This window comes from Gadus morhua, chromosome 10 (genome assembly GCF_902167405.1).
Source record: "Gadus morhua chromosome 10, gadMor3.0, whole genome shotgun sequence".
NCBI classification, from domain to species: domain Eukaryota; kingdom Metazoa; phylum Chordata; class Actinopteri; order Gadiformes; family Gadidae; genus Gadus; species Gadus morhua.
In genome coordinates this window covers 18793345-18810239 of record NC_044057.1, presented here as the reverse complement: position 1 = coordinate 18810239, position 16895 = coordinate 18793345, and the positions used below count along the sequence as shown (strand labels likewise).

The following is a 16895-nucleotide window of genomic DNA, read 5'->3' as shown; positions in this document are numbered from 1 at the left end:
TTAATATACCGTGGACGCGCACGACGTGATTGTTTTTAAAGAGGCCCCGGAAACAGCAGGTTGTTGGGGGGGGGGGGGGGGGGGGGGGACATCTCCCACTAGTACCGGGGAGAGGAGGGGGCGGGACTGGGAGAATTAATTGTATGTGGAGCGGGGCGGTCGTGGCCCGTTCTGTTTTTTTTTTCCTTCCCGTTATCATTTATTTTAGGTTGTTAGAAAAAATGGCTTTAAATCAGGACACAATTTTAACCTTTTTATTGGAGCACGGCGGCAAGGTTACAAACGCAGAACTGCTGAACTGTTTTAAAAGTCAAATACACTGCGGCGATCCCGCGGGAAAGCAACACAATAGGGACTTGTTCAAGAAGTTGGTGAACAGCGTTGCCGTGGTCAAACAGATCGATGGTGTCAAGTTTGTGGTCACAAAGAAAAGATTCCGGGACTTTGTGAAGGGAGACGGCGAAGGGCTGAAATCGGGGGACGGTGGTGCCCATCAAGACCCATCACTCCGGACCGCTGCTTCGCCTCTCCACAGCACCGATCAAGCCGAGTCTGCAGAAATACTGCACAACATACAAAACAACAATGCGTGCTATTCCTTCAATTTAAGCGGTAATTCCAAGGATGACACCATATATAATCATTCCGAGGCCATGGCTCTACCGATTAATAGAAACAGCTGCACTGAAAATGAGCAGTCACTGAAGATCCTTAATATTTCAAGTGATTACGTGTGTATAAAAGGGGAAAGCGGTGCCGTCTTTGCTGTTGTATCGGTGAGTTCACCCCCTCGTACCCCGATACGACCTCATGATTTCAATTCGGAGACGCCATCTGAATATACAACTCCAGATAAGCCATTTCCAGTCAAGTCCCTGTCACAAACAGTACCAGCCGTGAACCGCTTTTGTCAAATATTTGAGAGGAATACACACGCGTCGAAATCTTGTGAAAACTTAACGGAGCTGATGTTAAATGGCCAGGGCTCCCCTACAGATACGGGGTCCCAAAGCTCCATTACGAGAAAAGTTGAGGATTCAGATTCCGTTCCTTTGGATCCAATCGCTCACGAGTGGCTGGTCAAGTGTAGTGCAGGAATGTGGAGGCACGTTTACGGGTTGCTTTTACTGGACACACAGTTGGTGAACAAGAGAGACTTCTTGTCTGGCTTCACAGCCCTCCACTGGGCTGTAAAGGGGGGCAACGGCGAGATGGTGCGCAAGATCATGGACATCTCCAAGAGCAAAGGCACCTGCGTGGATGTCAACAGCAAAACACACGGAGGCTACACACCTCTGCACATCGCGGCCCTCCATGGTCACAGTGACATCATCACTCTCCTGGTTCAGGGTTACGGAGCCAGGGTCAATGTAAGGGATAACGCTGGGAAGAAGCCCTACCACTACCTGGGGACATGTGGGACGTTGGAACTTAAAGAGCTTCTGGGTGGGAGGCAGAGGGAACACTGCAGAGACCCATCCGAAGAGGAGGAGTACAGATTGCTGCTGCCTAAAGGCCTGAACACTATCAGTAAACTGTTTCAGCCCCACATGGGGCACCGCAGGAAACACAGACACCAGCAGCCACCAGGCTTTGCTGTTTGGGATGGCTTTTAACAGGATTGTAAAACAATTGAGGTCAACATTTAACAGTGTCAAACTTCCGACAAATTGTCCTGGGCCTCATTTCAAAGCGGATTTGGTCCATGAGTAAATTTTTTAACATTGTAAAAAAATGAGTATAGCCACTATAGTATGTATAACGATGTTTGTATTAAAATCTCTATTTTTGTATACTAATACGTACATTCTTTAAAGATAACATTGTAATGTAGGCCTATGGAAATGTGTCATTGGAGGAGTTTTTTCGCTAATGTCAACAGTTTCACAAACTCAAACTCAACGATAAGTTGTAAGCATTTTCTACAACAAAGTGACAACTCAACATTATTCACCCATCTAACAAATCTTTATTCGAGTCACAAAGGGGATATTCTCGACTCTGGATTAACATGGGAGGGAAGTATGTACTAGTGGGTTGGTGTGTGGAGGCAATTTATGCAAAGCAGACACAGATTGGACAGTGGAATGTTGCTCTTTCCTTATATTATTTCCATTGGGAGAGTGCAAGGATTGAGGAAAGCCTCTTCTTCCATAGTCCATTCATAGTCATTTGAGTGAATTAGTCAAATACAATCATTAAGAAGGTAGTTCTTTAAACATGCAATTCGTTTTAGCCTGAAAAAGTCTGCTTTAATTTGATTTATGAACTTATGGTATTGTAGCAGGGGACCTGACCCCCGCCATCTTGGTGGTTTTACTGTTCTCAATTTATTCATGAGTTTAAAGGTTGTGCCTTACAGAGCCGGTGGTGAACATTGACATGTCAAAGCTCTGCTGAGTGTGTGCTGATGGCTGATTTATCCTGTGGTCCTTGATTACAAAATGCATCACAGGTGTACAGCCTCACCAGAGTCTGATCAGCCTGCCTCAGGCCCAGCGAGGCAGCATAAACCCTAGACCAGCCACACTCCAGCAATTTGTAGGATATATAATTGTATACATATATACTATAAACACTTTGGTATACAGGAAGAAATAAGTAAGCAGGCAACAGACTATTTGTTGGTTTGCTTATATTTTGATTGAATTATTATTCATTTTTGAGGGAAAATATACAAATATTTTATTAAAATAAAATGCAGCTACCATTGACAACTAGACAAATATTTAAATGGCAAAAGCCAAGTCCTAGGCTTAACAAACTCATCCACACATGGAGTAGGATATAGAGGGTTTATCGAGTCTACAATAAACATACTAAAAACGTCAAATCAAGTGCCTGAGTGTGGGGTGCATATTTGTGAAGTTGTAGAGAGAGTTTGACACGGTGATTTTTTGCATGAACCTAAACCAAATGTTTGGCTAGTGCTTCCGGTAGCGTTGAATTGATTGCTGACACCTGACGTAGCACACGCTGATCAACGACCAGCGTGTTGAGGTTCCCCTCAACTCTCGCAGGATTGTAGCTCGGTGTTGAAGGCATTGGAAATTATAATGGGGACACAAATGTTGATGTCGACTTTACTGTATTATTTTAACACCGTACTACTATTTCACGTGGTTTTCTGTCACTGCGAGTTCAGCCATGCCTCGTCCAACGCAGAGCACACTTTTGACGGTTACACCCAGTATCCTTATGAAAACCTTTTCACCCCTTTGTTAAAAGCCTTGTCAGAGCATGGCAGAACGCGGTGGAACGCAGAACTTAATCAAAGTGTGAAACCCGAGCTCAAGTATATGAAGTACATGGTAGAAGTGCACAAGAAGTCAAGGGGTCAGAGGAGCTTGGACAGCAATGACCTCTTCAATACGTTGCGTCTGATAAAGCCTCTGGAAAAATGTCTTAACCAACGGAATGGTGAGTATGCCTATGTCAAATAATTTATTTCATTTTGTGTATGAAAGTTGCCTTTAATACATGTATGGGACTGTTCTTGGCAACACATTTTGGAAGGTTGACCACTTAAGGTCACCAATCTGCACCATAACGTTTGACATGAGGGGAACCAACTTTCTCGTTTTTTTTTAATTAAGGGCTCGGAAAAAATATATCAGTTTCTTGTGTTTCTATCGTCCGTTTCTCAGAGATTTCAATGCAAGACTTGTCCTACAAACTCGATACAGTGGGCGACAAAGAGCAGCTTCTGAAATCCGTCATGCTGTTCTCTTTTGACCATGACGTTGCAGCTCCTAGCCCCTCACTGTGCTACCTCAACATCAAAGAACGGGAGGATGCAAACCAGTGTCACTTGTGTCCCAGCACTGACCACCAGGTGATGTTCACAGTTCACCATGCATACACGCCGCAATGGAAGAATTGGGTGGAGGTCGACATCACAACCCTCTTGCTGCCAATCTTGAAGATCCACAAGCAAACTGTCCACCTGCTTGTCCACCTGAATTGTTCAGAGGGCCTTGGCCCCCTCGGGGAAGGAGGGTCTGCAACATTATTCCCCTCGTGGTCTCCGCCTTTACTTCTCTACCTGAATGATACCAGCAAATCAGCGCGTCAGAAGTCCGTCCCTCCTTCCAGGGCAGGTCAAAGGTCACCGATGGATGAGCCACTCACATCAGCTGAGAGGAGCGCCTTCAAGTTGCAGCAAATGCTCCGGCGCAAGAGGAGGCTTAGGAGGGCACCTCTGAAGACCAAAGGAGCCGGGCAAAGCTTGGATCTCCACCTCCCTGAGCTCCTGCCGAGCTCAGAGTACCCGACCAGTGACTGTGCCTTGTATGACTTCAAGGTGGGGTTCAGCCAGCTCAAGCTGGATCACTGGATCGTGTTTCCCCCCAAGTACAACCCTCGCTACTGCAGAGGGACCTGCCCGAGCACCTTGGGCTTCTTCTACCACTCGCCCATCCACACTATGGTGCAGAACATCATATACGAAAAGCTGGACACCACGGTGCCCCGGCCGGCTTGTGTTCCCTCACACTACAGTCCCCTCAGCGTTATGCTCTTTGAGGAGGACGGATCCTACGTCTACAAGCAGTTTGACGAAATGGTTGCCACAAGGTGCACTTGTCGTTGACTGAGTGTCGTTCTTTCTTGTACACGCTTAGCAAATTGTTGACATTACACCCCTTAAGTTATGTTACCATAAATGTATTTGGATATTTTGTCTAGCCTCAGTGAGTGCAGGACTATCATGGTGCAAGTAATAATGTAGTTATTTACGTAGATCAGGTATTTTTACTTAATCGAGTGTATAGTGTTAAAGAGGAATCTTATCCAAAATAACTACATTGCAGTTATTTTTGTTTAAAACTTTAATTTACTTTATACACTTTATCCCACTGAACTCTAAATATTTGTGAAATTCTATTTGTTTTATGTTAATTTATTTTTGGTTGAATGGTTTATTATTTAACACGATGTAATAGTTTGAAGTAACCTTTTACATTTCCTTTTTGCTTCTGGGGATACAGACAAGTTGTTTGATCTGCAACTGTCAATTTTAATGTCCAGAATCCAAAGCTGACAAAATGAGGCCAGCTGAACGTTTCAATGATGTATAACTTCTGGTAATCAAGACCACCTAGGACATGTTGCATGTATAGAGTTATACCTGTAAATCCATCTGACCATTTTTCAAATTCAATTCCTTCAGAGAAAACGATGTGATTTGAATCACTGTAAAAAAAAAGAAAAGGAAATAAAAAGAAAAAGCGAAGCAGTATTGTCCTGTGTGTTTGTACATATTTTCAAACAATGTTGTAAAATGTTTTCAATTTTGAGGAATACCATCATCATATATAAAGGTGCATACCATCATATTGAAATACGCTGGTATGCACCTTTATATATGACAGAAGAACTCCAATGCTCTAACTTAGGTCTTTGAGAATACTTAGGTCTTTGAAAATATTTGTGTGGCAGGGTATTAATTGGAGGTTTTGAATCCATACTGTTGTTTATCAAGGGATAAACATTGGGACCCCCCCATGACATTATTGTATTTATCTACATTCGCAAGTTTGAATTGCAATGCTCATCTTCATAGTAAGAATCCAAGCATTAGAAGAGAATTTCACAGTAACGATATGAAAAAGTATTTTCTCTACAAGAACATGTATGCATATTGTGATATGATTTTGTTTCTGCTAAATACTGTTTGTCCACATAGGGGTGGTATTGTGCCTCATATATATTACATAAATACGAGAACGGAATATGCGTAAACCGGCATCCGCTCACCATTGACCAATAAGAGATCCGAGCGAGCCGAAGCCACTGGTCGTCGTGAGAGCTAACAAGGTAATGCCCAATGTCATGCATGTTTTGATACATTGTTTTTAGTTCAAGCTATTATGAATTTAATACATGTTTGTACGTTTTATTTTGTTGATTCATATTGTTCTGGTGGGTGCAGTACGCTGACCTAAGAGGCAAGGGTAGTCTTTCAAGGTCCCTAGAAAGCCATCTTGCTAACGTTAGCTAATACACTGTTTAGCAATAGCAAAGGTGCCCTTTCCGTTGCTCCTATTTGTGTTTTGTATTGAGTTGTACCGATTGATCAAAACCTTTACCAACCAGATACTTTCGAATATAAACGCTTGTAACAGTAGCGTCGTTGTGCTGTATGGTGTTGACACCAAACACAACATTCGCTAACGAGTTCTCCTAGCACTAGTCGTTACCGCCATGGCCACCGTAGTTTAATATAATGTTAGTTAGTTAGTTAGAGCAGTATTTCTACTGTTTGAATTGACTGGCGACACAAGTGAACTAACACCAGTCATACGAGTGTGTGGATTTTTATGTTACTCCTACTCCCCTACTCTTTAGGCTCTGCTCTCGAATGCATTGTTTTAAATGTTTCACTTACTAATATAGATAAAAAAAAGTATTGTAATTACGCTGATACTTGCTTTTTCATACACGATATCAAGACTTTTCGTATTACACGGTCAACGAATCCTCAATTATGTGTGTGTCTATAAATAAAGGTATTTTCTCATTTGTTTTAACAGGACTTGTCACCATGGGTCTTCATTTTGGAGGTTTGGCGAAGGTCCGCCACGTGATCACATACAGTCTGTCCCCCTTTGAACAGAGGGCTTTTCCTAACTATTTCTCCAAGGGAATCCCCAATGTGTGGAGACGGTTCACAAGCAGCTTCTTCAGAGTAGCTCCCCGTGAGTATTCATATTTGTTGTATACATCATGTAAAATGCACAGCTGGCTATCTGGACAAACCAAATCTACCGCTGCTGTAATGGAATATTGGTATTCCATTACAGCAGCAGTTGAGGAATATGGCTAGGAATATACTGTCGGAATAGGAATATAAATGAACTTTTACCTTTTTTATCTAAACATCTAAATGTTTTTTTTAATGCTATCATTTTTTGTGGCCTTATAGAACCATAGGTTTTAAACCGGAAAGAAGTTACTTAGGCTGTCAATCTTGCTGCTATTAACAATGCTTTATTGTAACCCTTTTTAAAGGCTGTGTAAAATTGTACATTAGAATTCAATCTAATAACATTTTCAAACCTTTCATTTAGCAATGGTGTTGATGTACCTGACCTACACCTGGGGTAACCATGTCCATCAAGAGGGCAAGAGAAAGAACCCCGCCGACTACGAGAATGACGAATAAATCTGACGCTCCCACTCTTTACTGTTCATTCCAGATCTGTATGTCGACCTAATAAAGCCACAAATAATTATATGAAAATGGATTCTTTGAATTTCGCCTTTTTATTTGGTTGATATTTTGTTTATTTTTTGTAAATTAGGACTGCACAATGAACGATGCATTTAGTTATCCATGAACTGTTCAATATGCTCACCTAGTACATGTTTCAGTATATTATCTAATGTCCCAGGTTAGGCTGGATGTTGTGATGATTGGTAAAGGAAAGGACAAGATGTATATCATATATTAGTTCATTGCGTGCACTTGCAATACAATGTTCGCAATTTAAGAGCATTAGCAGCAAATCCGGGTACTTTTATGTTGAAATCCGCGGCCCGGAAGTTGGTTGTGTTTCTGCCGATGGCAAATACGAGAAGAAATCTCCTTTCCAACGCGCTCTGTGCATTACAACTGCTAACCGGCTTGCCTCTACGCAGAAGGCAGCTACATGGAACAAGGGTGGGATAGCCACTGCTAATTGAGAGAAGCCGTAGCTACTGTCGCGTCCTTGCACTTATCACTCATTATTTCCGTTTCAAATACTGTACATTTAATCTACGTTTTGTCAAGATGTCTGTTGTTGGATTTGATGTCGGGTACCTGAACTGCTTTGTAGCAGTAGCGAGAGCTGGGGGTATTGAAACTGTTGCTAATGAGTACAGCGACCGATGTACACCGTAAGTAATTCATTTACCTCATGTAATTTGCCATTGTTTTGTAAATTAGAGCTGTATCATTTCTCGTTCATTGTAAAATCTTCACATGATGCAGTCCCTACGCGGTGGTTTAAAGCTCGCTAGTTAGCCAGTCACGCTAGCTGCCTGTAGGGTTTCAACCCAGGAAACGGCACGTGAATCTCCTGCTAATGCTAGCTCAAGGAGCTCGACCCTGCCTTTGTCACTTGTAATAAATCTTCAAGCACCATGATGACAAACTACAAATCCCCATGTTGCTCTTATAAATGCTTTACGGAAGATGTTAAATAATATTATTGATATCCTTATCCGCATTTGTTACTAAGAATGTGTGAATGAGCGTCCGCTAAGAGGAGGCCTGACGCTGTCAAAATGGACTTTGATGGAGAATACATGACATGTACCACTATAACTTGCATCAGCAAAGTCCTAATCGATGGAATGTATTATTAATATAACGTTTGTTTTTATTCCCGATCGTTGCTATATATTTTCTAGAGCATGTGTTTCCTTTGGACCACGGAATCGGGCGATTGGCGCAGCAGCAAAAAGCCAGGTATGTTTACGGCTATAGGCGGAAGACTGCATCCCATCCATAGAAGAAACACTAAACGCTATCGTTTTGGACAATACATTCTGAAAATGTTTGTATCCGTAAACGTCTCTCACAAAATATTTGTTACTTCTATAGGTGGTTTCAAACTGCAAGAACACGGTCCAGGGTTTCAAGAGGTTTCATGGACGGGCATTCACGGATCCATTTGTCAATCGTCAGAAGCAAAGTCTGGTTTACGACCTTGCACAAATGCCCACAGGGACCACTGGAATCAAGGTAAGACCATAGTTGTAAGCCAATAAAATGTGGATTTCTCTCAACAATACAAAGAAGCTGATGGATTATTCATGATCAGGCCTTAATTGAATGGATGGAGAATATAATTCCTTCATAGACCTAACTGTAAGATTGCCTGTTACATTGACATGTTGGCAGCATTTGTTGGGCTATTATCATTATCTATACCTTTTTAAAATAGCTTTCTACTGTCACTTCCATTTTTATAAAAATAATATGGCTGATATGCACTGTTGAAAGAAATGTTTTGTGAGCATGCGTTTTATGAATGATCTGAAATTCAGTATTTGATCCATTCAAACTGTATTGTGTATTTGCCTGAAGGTGATGTACATGGAGGAGGAGAAGGTGTTCAGCATTGAGCAGGTGACTGCAATGCTGCTGACTAAGCTGAAGGAGACAGCTGAGAGTGCATTGAAGAAACCTGTGGCTGACTGTGTGGTCTCTGTGAGTATGCATATCTGTTTACCTACAAAGCAGAAACCTGATGCACGGAAACTACCTTTAAAATAATACATTTACTTTGTTTAGCGCTTTTCAAAAATAGTCATATATATACAAAATAACGCTCTAAAATGTAACTCACTGCTATAAGCCACTGCTTTTAATCCTGATTTAGATACAAACTGCTCACATGCTGGCTATGTTAGTAATACCTCTGTTATTCTCGCTAGGTCCCATGCTACTACACTGATGCAGAGAGAAGATCGGTAGTTGATGCCGCACAGATTGCTGGCCTCAATTGCTTGAGGCTCATGAATGAGACCACTGCAGGTATGCCACCCTTAATTTGCCACTGCACGGTATCATGTTATGGTACAACTTGATTGGTTGTTCCATTATTTTTTTGGTTGAGAAAAAAAGATGGAATCTGACATTGTCAATCTTCAATCATTTTATAGTGGCGCTAGCATATGGCATCTACAAACAAGACCTTCCTGCCCCCGAGGAGAAGGCCAGGATTGTGGTGTTTGTGGATGTCGGTCATTCCGGATACCAGACCTCTGTGTGTGCCTTTAACAAAGGCAAACTCAAGGTTCGTAGAGCATGTTGAAACTCACAGGTCATCTCTTCCCTGTTACTTATTGACTCTCCAATCTAACCACTTGACTACGTTCTGCTGTTTTCCCCCATGGCTTCTTAGGTCCTTGCTACAGCCTGTGACCCAGAGTTGGGAGGCAAGGACTTTGACGAGGAGCTTGTCAAGCATTTCTGTGAGGAGTTTGCCAAAAAGTACAAGCTGGACGTTAGGTCCAAGCCCAGGGCTTTGGTCAGGCTCTACCAGGAGTGTGAGAAACTGAAGAGGCTGATGAGTGCCAACTCGTCCGATCTGCCGTTGAACATTGAGTGTTTCATGAATGACATCGATGTCTCTGGAAAGATGAACAGGTGGGCCAACTGTATATATTCAACCAAATGTTCTTTTTTTTTCTTTAACTTTTTTGACTCGTCTATAGTATTGCTATTCCAATGGACAAACGTAACTTTATTGAAGCTTAACATTATGGTTAGTTTGAAGTTACCGATTTAATACCAAAATGCATTCAAATAGTATCAACGTTGAGATCAGTATTTGTAGTTTACTCAAGTAATATTTACCTTCGGACCGATTACAGTGCAATGCATACAACTCACTTTTAACAATTTTACCTTTGCCACCTTAGGGGTTCCTTTGAGGCAATGTGTGCTGATGTTTTGACCAGAGTAGAGGCTCCCCTGCACGCTCTGTTGGAGAATGCCAGTAAGTGTTTTGTGCGTTACGAGCACATATAACCCAAATATAGTACTGCAGATTTAACCATATTACCATGACAACAATACATGTGTAGTCTTTTAAAGCCTGAACTAGGATTATCTGACCATAAAATACAAATTCACTTTGGTTGTTAAGGTGGACAACATGTTTAACTGAGCAACTGAGTAGTATAGTTCCAGGTATTGGATACTGAAAAGACTTGCCTGCTGTGGCACATTAGAAAATAGCTTTGTCTGGATCTTTAGAATTCTTTGTTTTTATTCATAATGAGTGCATATCAACAGGCATTCAGAAACCTCACTAAATCCTAAAAAAAAGGAGATATTGTATTATAATGATCAAGTTACTTGAATTGGTATCACCGTGAATCAAAGTGCCATTTGTATAGCCACATTTTAATTGTTTTTAAAATTGCATCTAAACTAATCCTTTATATTCTCGTGTGGCATCGTAGAGTTGAAGAAGGAAGACATCTATGCGGTGGAGATGGTGGGCGGGGCTTCCAGGATCCCGTCTGTCAAGGAGAGGATCAGCAAGTTCTTTGGGAAGGAGCTGAGCACCACACTGAATGCAGATGAGGCGGTCGCCAGGGGCTGTGCCCTGCAGGTACATCTCACGGTCAATTGTCCATCTGGTGGCACACAACTCAACTGTTTTTAACACTGTAACTGAAGGGGGGGGCATCATCTTGTTCCTGTAGTTTTCCATATGTTTTCACTCGTCAGTAAAAATGTGTTGCGTCCCCTGCAGTGTGCAATCCTGTCCCCTGCCTTCAAAGTGAGGGAATTCTCAACTACAGATATTGTCCCGTACCCAGTCTCTCTGAAGTGGACCTCTGCTGCAGAGGAGGGCTTGAGGTAACGAGCGTCGCCCGTGTTTTCTCCTCTTTTGGTCGTAGGGTTCTCCTCGGTAAATAATCTGTCGCATATCTTCTGTGTTCCAGTGATTGTGAGGTGTTCCCAAAGAACCACGCGGCGCCCTTCTCTAAGGTATTGACGTTCTACCGGAGAGAGCCCTTTGCACTGGAGGCGTACTACAACTGCCCCAAAGAGCTTCCCTACCCGGATCCCTCTATTGGTAAACGATCACTACGTTGATGGGGCCGTTAGTGCCCCATTTTTAAAAATGGGTTGATAAGATGATGGAACAATGATAAAATATTAAACAATTGAGTATTACGAAACCAGAAAGCGATAACATAATTAATAATAACCATTAAAAGAATCACTACCAAGTTACATTACACGGGTAGGCACCAGGCTACATGCCAATTCTCAACCGTTTCAGGCAGCCATCTGGTGCCCGCTCTGGCTAAAAACTCAATATTAGCTGCATGCATGGTCACTAATCGGCTTTCGTGACAGTGCCAAGTATACTAAAGCTACCTAGCGAAAAACTGTCGGCTCCAGTCTAAAGCTGTTATTTTTGTCTACTTGGATCCGCAGGGCAATTTATGATCCAGAAGGTGGTCCCTCAGGCATCTGGGGAGTGTTCCAAGGTGAAGGTCAAGGTGAGGGTGAACATCCATGGCATCTTCAGCGTCTCCAGTGCCTCACTGGTGGAGGTCCAGAAGTCTGACGATACAGAGGAGCCCATGGAGACGGAACAGGCCGAAAAAGATGGCGAGGTAAATGATTAAGCTTATTCTTTTAAATTTCTAAAGAAAACAAGTCAACTTATTCCCGTGTTGAAAATGGGTTTGCATGAATACACCCTAATGGTATGGGCTTTTGTAGACCAAAATGCAAACCGATCAGGAGGACCAGAAGACCCAGGCAGAAGGACAGAAAGAGTCTGAGAAGAAGGGCACTCCCGAGGCTGAAGAAATGGAGGTAACAAGCCGTGGAGCAAATTGTGTGTCTGCGTCTTGAAGGCTTAAGGAATGGTTCGGTTTTGATTTTTGTTTTATTCCAAGGTCTGTCAACACCATAACTTTCTTCTGTTTTTATCTTTGTCATTTATACTTCTTTCTCCCTTCTGTTTCTTCAGACGACCCCAGAAGAAGTCAAAACAGAGAAGAAGTCGGACCAACCTCCACAAGCCAAAAAGCCCAAAGTCAAGACAAAGGTGGTGGAGCTTCCTATTGAGAACAGTCCACAGTGGCAGCTGGCCGACGACATGCTCAACCTGTTTGTAGAAAATGAGGTAAATACGTCTTCTACTCTAGTCTTATTTTCTCCGATATCGTTGGAATTTTGCATCTAAAAACGGAACCTGATGGAAAGGGTTTGTATTTCCACTGCGTTTTGCACAGGGCAAGATGATCATGCAGGACAAGCTTGAGAAGGAGCGGAACGACGCCAAGAATTATGTGGAAGAGTACGTGTACGACATGAGGGACAAGCTCCACGGCCTGTTTGAGAAGTTTGTCAGTGAATCTGTGAGTGACACTTTTCAATCTCTCAGATCAACCGATCATTATCCCATTTGATTTAAGACTAAAATGAAGATCTCGCGGGATTGGTGTTTGCTAATAATGTGCCCTTTCATAATTCTGACCGGGACATCATTTAGGACCGAGATATCCTGTCAATAAAACTGGAGGATACCGAGAACTGGTTGTATGAAGATGGAGAGGACCAACCCAAGCAGGTTTACATCGACAAACTGGCAGAGTTAAAGGTATACCAACATGTCATATATATATTTTTTTTACTAGTGCTTTGTAAAGGTTTCTGATTTTGTTACTAACTGAATTATACTTTACAGGTACTTGGCCAGCCCATCCGCGAGAGACACATGGAAGCTGAAGAGAGACCAAAAGCATTCGAGGAGTTGGGCAAACAGGTCCAGCTATTCATGAAGGCTGTGGAAGCGTTCAAAACCAAGGTACATTGCAAATGATGTCTGACTTTAAATGCTCAATATATAATGACTTACTATCGCATTTATTAGCAGCCTATCTGACACTGTTTGATGTGACTTCGTCGATATGCTCCATCATCGTTGGCCCTGTTTTATTCCCATTCTAGGAAGAGCAATACGACCATTTAGATGAGGCGAACGTCAACAAAGTGGACAAGATGACCAGTGAGGCTATGATGTGGATGAACAGCGCTATGAACCAGCAGAGCAAACAGACCCTCACAGTCGACCCTTCTGTCAAAGTCAAAGAGATTCAGGCAAAAACAAAGGTAAGAGCTTAAAGCATCGAAACTTAATGCCATTGTATAAACTAAGACAGACGCTCCTACTGTTGGTGATCATAATGTTTTCAAATATCTCCAGGGTAAATCTATTGCCTTGATCATTCCCATAACCCCACACTTTGAATCTATCCTTGCTCTTTAAAGGTTTGATTATCTCACTCAGGGATGGCCATCGGCAGTACAGCGGGCGGTGTCTGTGCATGTTTTAATACGTTAATGTGCACTCGTTCCCGCCCTAGGAGCTGTTCTCTGCTTGTAACCCCATCATGAACAAGCCCAAGCCCAAGGTGGAGCTGCCCAAGGACGACAAGGCCGCCGAGCAGAACGGGCCCGCCAACGACCAGGACAAAGCCCCGGCCGAACCTGCAGACAGCGACTCCTCTGAGAACCCAGCGGGCGCCTCCACAGAAAACAAGCCTGACATGGACCTCGACTGAACAGGCAGACACACCAGGACCCCCCCCTCTCCCCTCCCCCAGCAGTGCCTCAGTCTGAACCATGTGCACTGTTCCTGACCTAGACGTGATTCCCAAATTCTTTAGACGATCAGATGGAAAAATCTTAGTCAATCCCAAAAAAAAGTTTAAATGATTGGAACAGACCCCATGTAATCCTAATGAATAAAAGGTCAGAGCAGATGTTTCAGATTGAGATACATGTGCGCGTGAGTGTGTGTGTGTGTGCGTGCGCGCGTGTCAGCCGGTGCAGTGTACTTTATGATGCCCACCACAGTCAAAACAGGCAGAATTCTCAGCACATTGACCCAAGCTTTTAAAGGCAGCGTTCTGCTGCCATAGCATGTCCTTTCCTTTCTGCTGGAATAAATTAAAGCCAACTGCAATAAGCCTGTTGATTGACAATGAGCGCTCTACACATAATGGTATTTATTTCTGTTGTGTGCCCTATAAGTGTTCTAGTCCGTGTCACAATATGGTTTTAATAAAGTGATTTCAAAATCATGTTTTAGTTTAATGACTCTTTTGATTTTTTTATTCTAGTCTATTAAATCCATAAAAAACTTTTTTTTTTTTTTTTCCATCTGCGTATTACATGAAATGCATACATAAGGAAAAACAGGAAATGGGATTCATTGGTTCGCTGATTCAGCTCTCAGCATCAAGCAGCGGTAAGTCATATGACCTAGAGTTCCCCCAACTAGCAGAACACAACCCATCGGCTGTTTAACATAGCTATAACTATTGCCAATATCTTGCCACGTATTTCTCAAAGTATTAATGGATTGCAGAATTGTTATCCGTTTTTTTACGCTTTCTTTCGCTTCCAACAGTTGAGTGGTCTGTCGAGCTAAACGCGCCGAGCGAGCTTCCTATCTGTGTCCCGAGTTCAAAGACCAATTTATATGAGCCTACATATTTCACATTTCGCTTCGCAGCGACGAACTAGATGGTCGACTTTTGTTTAAGCACTACTATTATCTCTGCGATCAAGAAGAAGCCTCGTTGCTCTCGTTTTTAAAGACAATGAAACTCATTATTCTTGAACAATATGACCAGGTTAGTGAGTGGGCTGCAAAATACGTAAGAAACAAGATTTTACTCTTCAATCCTGGTCCGGAAAGATATTTCACATTGGGTCTACCAACTGGTAAGCCGTTGCTTGAGCAAACAACTAGTTATCATACTTCATCCGTTATCAAACGGATTTGTTATGGCGATGACAGAGCCGTCGGTTTAACGGAACACATTTGTTTTCCCACTGCTCAGGTGGAACACCACTTGGTTGCTACAAGAAACTGATCGAGTTCTACAAGAATGGAGAAGTCTCATTCCAGTATGTCAAAACATTTAATATGGATGAATACGTTGGTAAGTAAATCCTAAGAATGCTTAATCATGCATGGGTCCTTTTGATTTGATGTGCAAACCTATCTAAATTGACATTTCTGAACTTGCCCAGGTCTTCCCAGAGATCACCCGGAAAGCTACCATTCCTTCATGTGGAATAACTTCTTCAAGTACATTGACATAAGAGCAGAAAATGTCCACATTCTGGATGGAAATGCTGCAGATCTTCCCTCAGAGTGCCAGGCCTTTGAGAAGAAGATACAAGATGCTGGGGGAATCGAACTTTTTGTTGGAGGTAAGAACTATTTCTGAATTTCTGAACATATTATGTAGCCAACCTGCAAATTGTTATTTTACTAAACTCTACATTTTTAAAACATCTCATTCAACACTGAGAATCACACTTGTCCCTTTTTCAGGTATTGGACCCGATGGACACATTGCCTTCAATGAGCCCGGTTCTAGCCTGGTTTCGCGGACCAGAGTGAAAACCCTGGCGATGGACACCATCCAGGCTAACGCTCGATTTTTTGATGGGGATCTGTCAAAGGTGCCCACGATGGCTCTGACAGTCGGAGTAGGCACTGTGATGGAGGCAAAGGAGGTTCGACATCTCCCTTTCACTTATTTTACGTTTTAATGTTTTGCTGTGCTATTCTTTGTTTGTAACATTGTGTGTGCAATCTGCCTTTTCTCAAATGGTGCTTTGATTTTTTTGTTCATGGTCAGGTCATGATTCTCATTACTGGCGGACACAAGGCTTTTGCTTTGTACAAAGCTATCGAGGAGGGCGTTAACCACATGTGGACGGTATCTGCATTCCAGCAGCACCCACAGACCCTTTTTGTGTGTGACGAAGATGCCACTCTGGAACTCAGGGTCAAAACTGTTAAATACTTTAAAGGTAACATTGATTTTCCACATAGGCACTCTACAGTAGGCTATAGTTTAATGACTGATCTAGACTTATATTGGCAGTGGGGATTCGTCATTTGTTCACAAACGTAAATAAACTCATATGTACGCTACTAGAAAAACACATACCAGACATTGGGCATGTCAACAGAATGTGTTTTAGAACCCAAACCTGAACCAAATGTACTCTTGTATTCATGCATTTAGGGATGATGCACGTGCACAACAAGCTGGTGGATCCACTTCCTGGTAGCCTGAAGAAAAACTGAAGTTCTGCAATAGGCAAAGGCCTATTTAAATGTACTGTTTTCAACACTCCACCTTATTATCATTTCATAACATATTTTGCAATAATTTTCTTTTAGTAAAGCAGGAATTTGTTTAAATCTTATTATGAGCAGAGATAATTCATTTTTTATGTTTTTGAATTTTTTAGAACTCTTGAGGTTGTTTAGTACAAATATAAGTAAATATGGAACTTTTTAACAATAAAAACACTTCATCAAAACTTAACTGTG

The 16895-nt window shown here is 42.2% G+C and overlaps 5 protein-coding genes across 7 annotated transcripts; all 5 read left to right on the top strand.

Moving 5' to 3' along the window:
- The first annotated feature begins 140 nt into the window (after nt 1-140).
- sowahab (sosondowah ankyrin repeat domain family member Ab) lies at nt 141-1785 on the top strand. The gene has a single exon (XM_030369257.1). The coding sequence runs from the start codon at nt 144-146 to the stop codon at nt 1614-1616; it is 1473 nt and encodes a 490-aa protein (XP_030225117.1). The 5' UTR covers nt 141-143; the 3' UTR covers nt 1617-1785.
- Nucleotides 1786-2055: 270 nt separating this feature from the next.
- On the top strand, nt 2056-5233 carry gdf9 (growth differentiation factor 9). 2 transcript variants are annotated; one of them, XM_030369260.1, is made up of 2 exons: nt 2056-3420; nt 3750-5233. In XM_030369260.1, the coding sequence occupies exons 1-2, from the start codon at nt 3057-3059 to the stop codon at nt 4589-4591; spliced, it is 1206 nt and encodes a 401-aa protein (XP_030225120.1). In that variant the 5' UTR covers nt 2056-3056; the 3' UTR covers nt 4592-5233. The 2 variants fall into 2 exon arrangements, with proteins under 2 accessions (XP_030225120.1, XP_030225118.1); XM_030369258.1 differs by having other exon boundaries at nt 3648-5233.
- A 470-nt stretch (nt 5234-5703) lies between these two features.
- On the top strand, nt 5704-7247 carry uqcrq (ubiquinol-cytochrome c reductase, complex III subunit VII). The gene is made up of 3 exons (XM_030368074.1): nt 5704-5817; nt 6534-6698; nt 7071-7247. Exons 2-3 carry the CDS (start codon nt 6545-6547, stop codon nt 7163-7165), a joined length of 249 nt encoding a protein of 82 aa, XP_030223934.1. The 5' UTR covers nt 5704-5817; nt 6534-6544; the 3' UTR covers nt 7166-7247.
- A 318-nt stretch (nt 7248-7565) lies between these two features.
- Nucleotides 7566-14616, top strand: hspa4b (heat shock protein 4b). The gene is made up of 19 exons (XM_030368071.1): nt 7566-7881; nt 8398-8455; nt 8591-8731; nt 9077-9199; nt 9427-9526; nt 9655-9788; nt 9897-10141; nt 10417-10493; nt 10963-11114; nt 11259-11365; nt 11452-11585; nt 11954-12135; nt 12245-12340; nt 12498-12653; nt 12763-12888; nt 13023-13130; nt 13218-13337; nt 13481-13642; nt 13897-14616. Exons 1-19 carry the CDS (start codon nt 7775-7777, stop codon nt 14092-14094), a joined length of 2526 nt encoding a protein of 841 aa, XP_030223931.1. The 5' UTR covers nt 7566-7774; the 3' UTR covers nt 14095-14616.
- A 139-nt stretch (nt 14617-14755) lies between these two features.
- gnpda1 (glucosamine-6-phosphate deaminase 1) lies at nt 14756-16890 on the top strand. 2 transcript variants are annotated; one of them, XM_030368073.1, is made up of 6 exons: nt 14756-14783; nt 15382-15483; nt 15575-15757; nt 15882-16066; nt 16192-16366; nt 16585-16890. In XM_030368073.1, exons 2-6 carry the CDS (start codon nt 15468-15470, stop codon nt 16644-16646), a joined length of 621 nt encoding a protein of 206 aa, XP_030223933.1. In that variant the 5' UTR covers nt 14756-14783; nt 15382-15467; the 3' UTR covers nt 16647-16890. The 2 variants fall into 2 exon arrangements, with proteins under 2 accessions (XP_030223933.1, XP_030223932.1); XM_030368072.1 differs by having other exon boundaries at nt 14767-15262.
- The last annotated feature ends 5 nt before the right edge of the window (nt 16891-16895 follow it).

Bases quoted from the DNA above. Each gene is read 5' to 3' on its own strand.
- hspa4b (XM_030368071.1), top strand. From the start codon at position 7,775: ATGTCTGTTGTTGGATTTGATGTCGGGTACCTGAACTGCTTTGTAGCA. The intron at 10,142-10,416 runs GTGGGCCAACTG...TTGCCACCTTAG, and splicing joins GTCTCTGGAAAGATGAACAG to GGGTTCCTTTGAGGCAATGT. The intron at 11,586-11,953 runs GTAAACGATCAC...TTGGATCCGCAG, and splicing joins CTACCCGGATCCCTCTATTG to GGCAATTTATGATCCAGAAG.
- uqcrq (XM_030368074.1), top strand. From the start codon at position 6,545: ATGGGTCTTCATTTTGGAGGTTTGGCGAAGGTCCGCCACGTGATCACA. The intron at 6,699-7,070 runs GTGAGTATTCAT...CCTTTCATTTAG, and splicing joins CTTCTTCAGAGTAGCTCCCC to CAATGGTGTTGATGTACCTG.
- gnpda1 (XM_030368072.1), top strand. From the start codon at position 15,139: ATGAAACTCATTATTCTTGAACAATATGACCAGGTTAGTGAGTGGGCT. The intron at 16,067-16,191 runs GTTCGACATCTC...GTTCATGGTCAG, and splicing joins CTGTGATGGAGGCAAAGGAG to GTCATGATTCTCATTACTGG. The intron at 16,367-16,584 runs GTAACATTGATT...TCATGCATTTAG, and splicing joins AACTGTTAAATACTTTAAAG to GGATGATGCACGTGCACAAC.
- gdf9 (XM_030369258.1), top strand. From the start codon at position 3,057: ATGGGGACACAAATGTTGATGTCGACTTTACTGTATTATTTTAACACC. The intron at 3,421-3,647 runs GTGAGTATGCCT...TCCGTTTCTCAG, and splicing joins ATGTCTTAACCAACGGAATG to AGATTTCAATGCAAGACTTG.
- sowahab (XM_030369257.1), top strand. From the start codon at position 144: ATGTGGAGCGGGGCGGTCGTGGCCCGTTCTGTTTTTTTTTTCCTTCCC.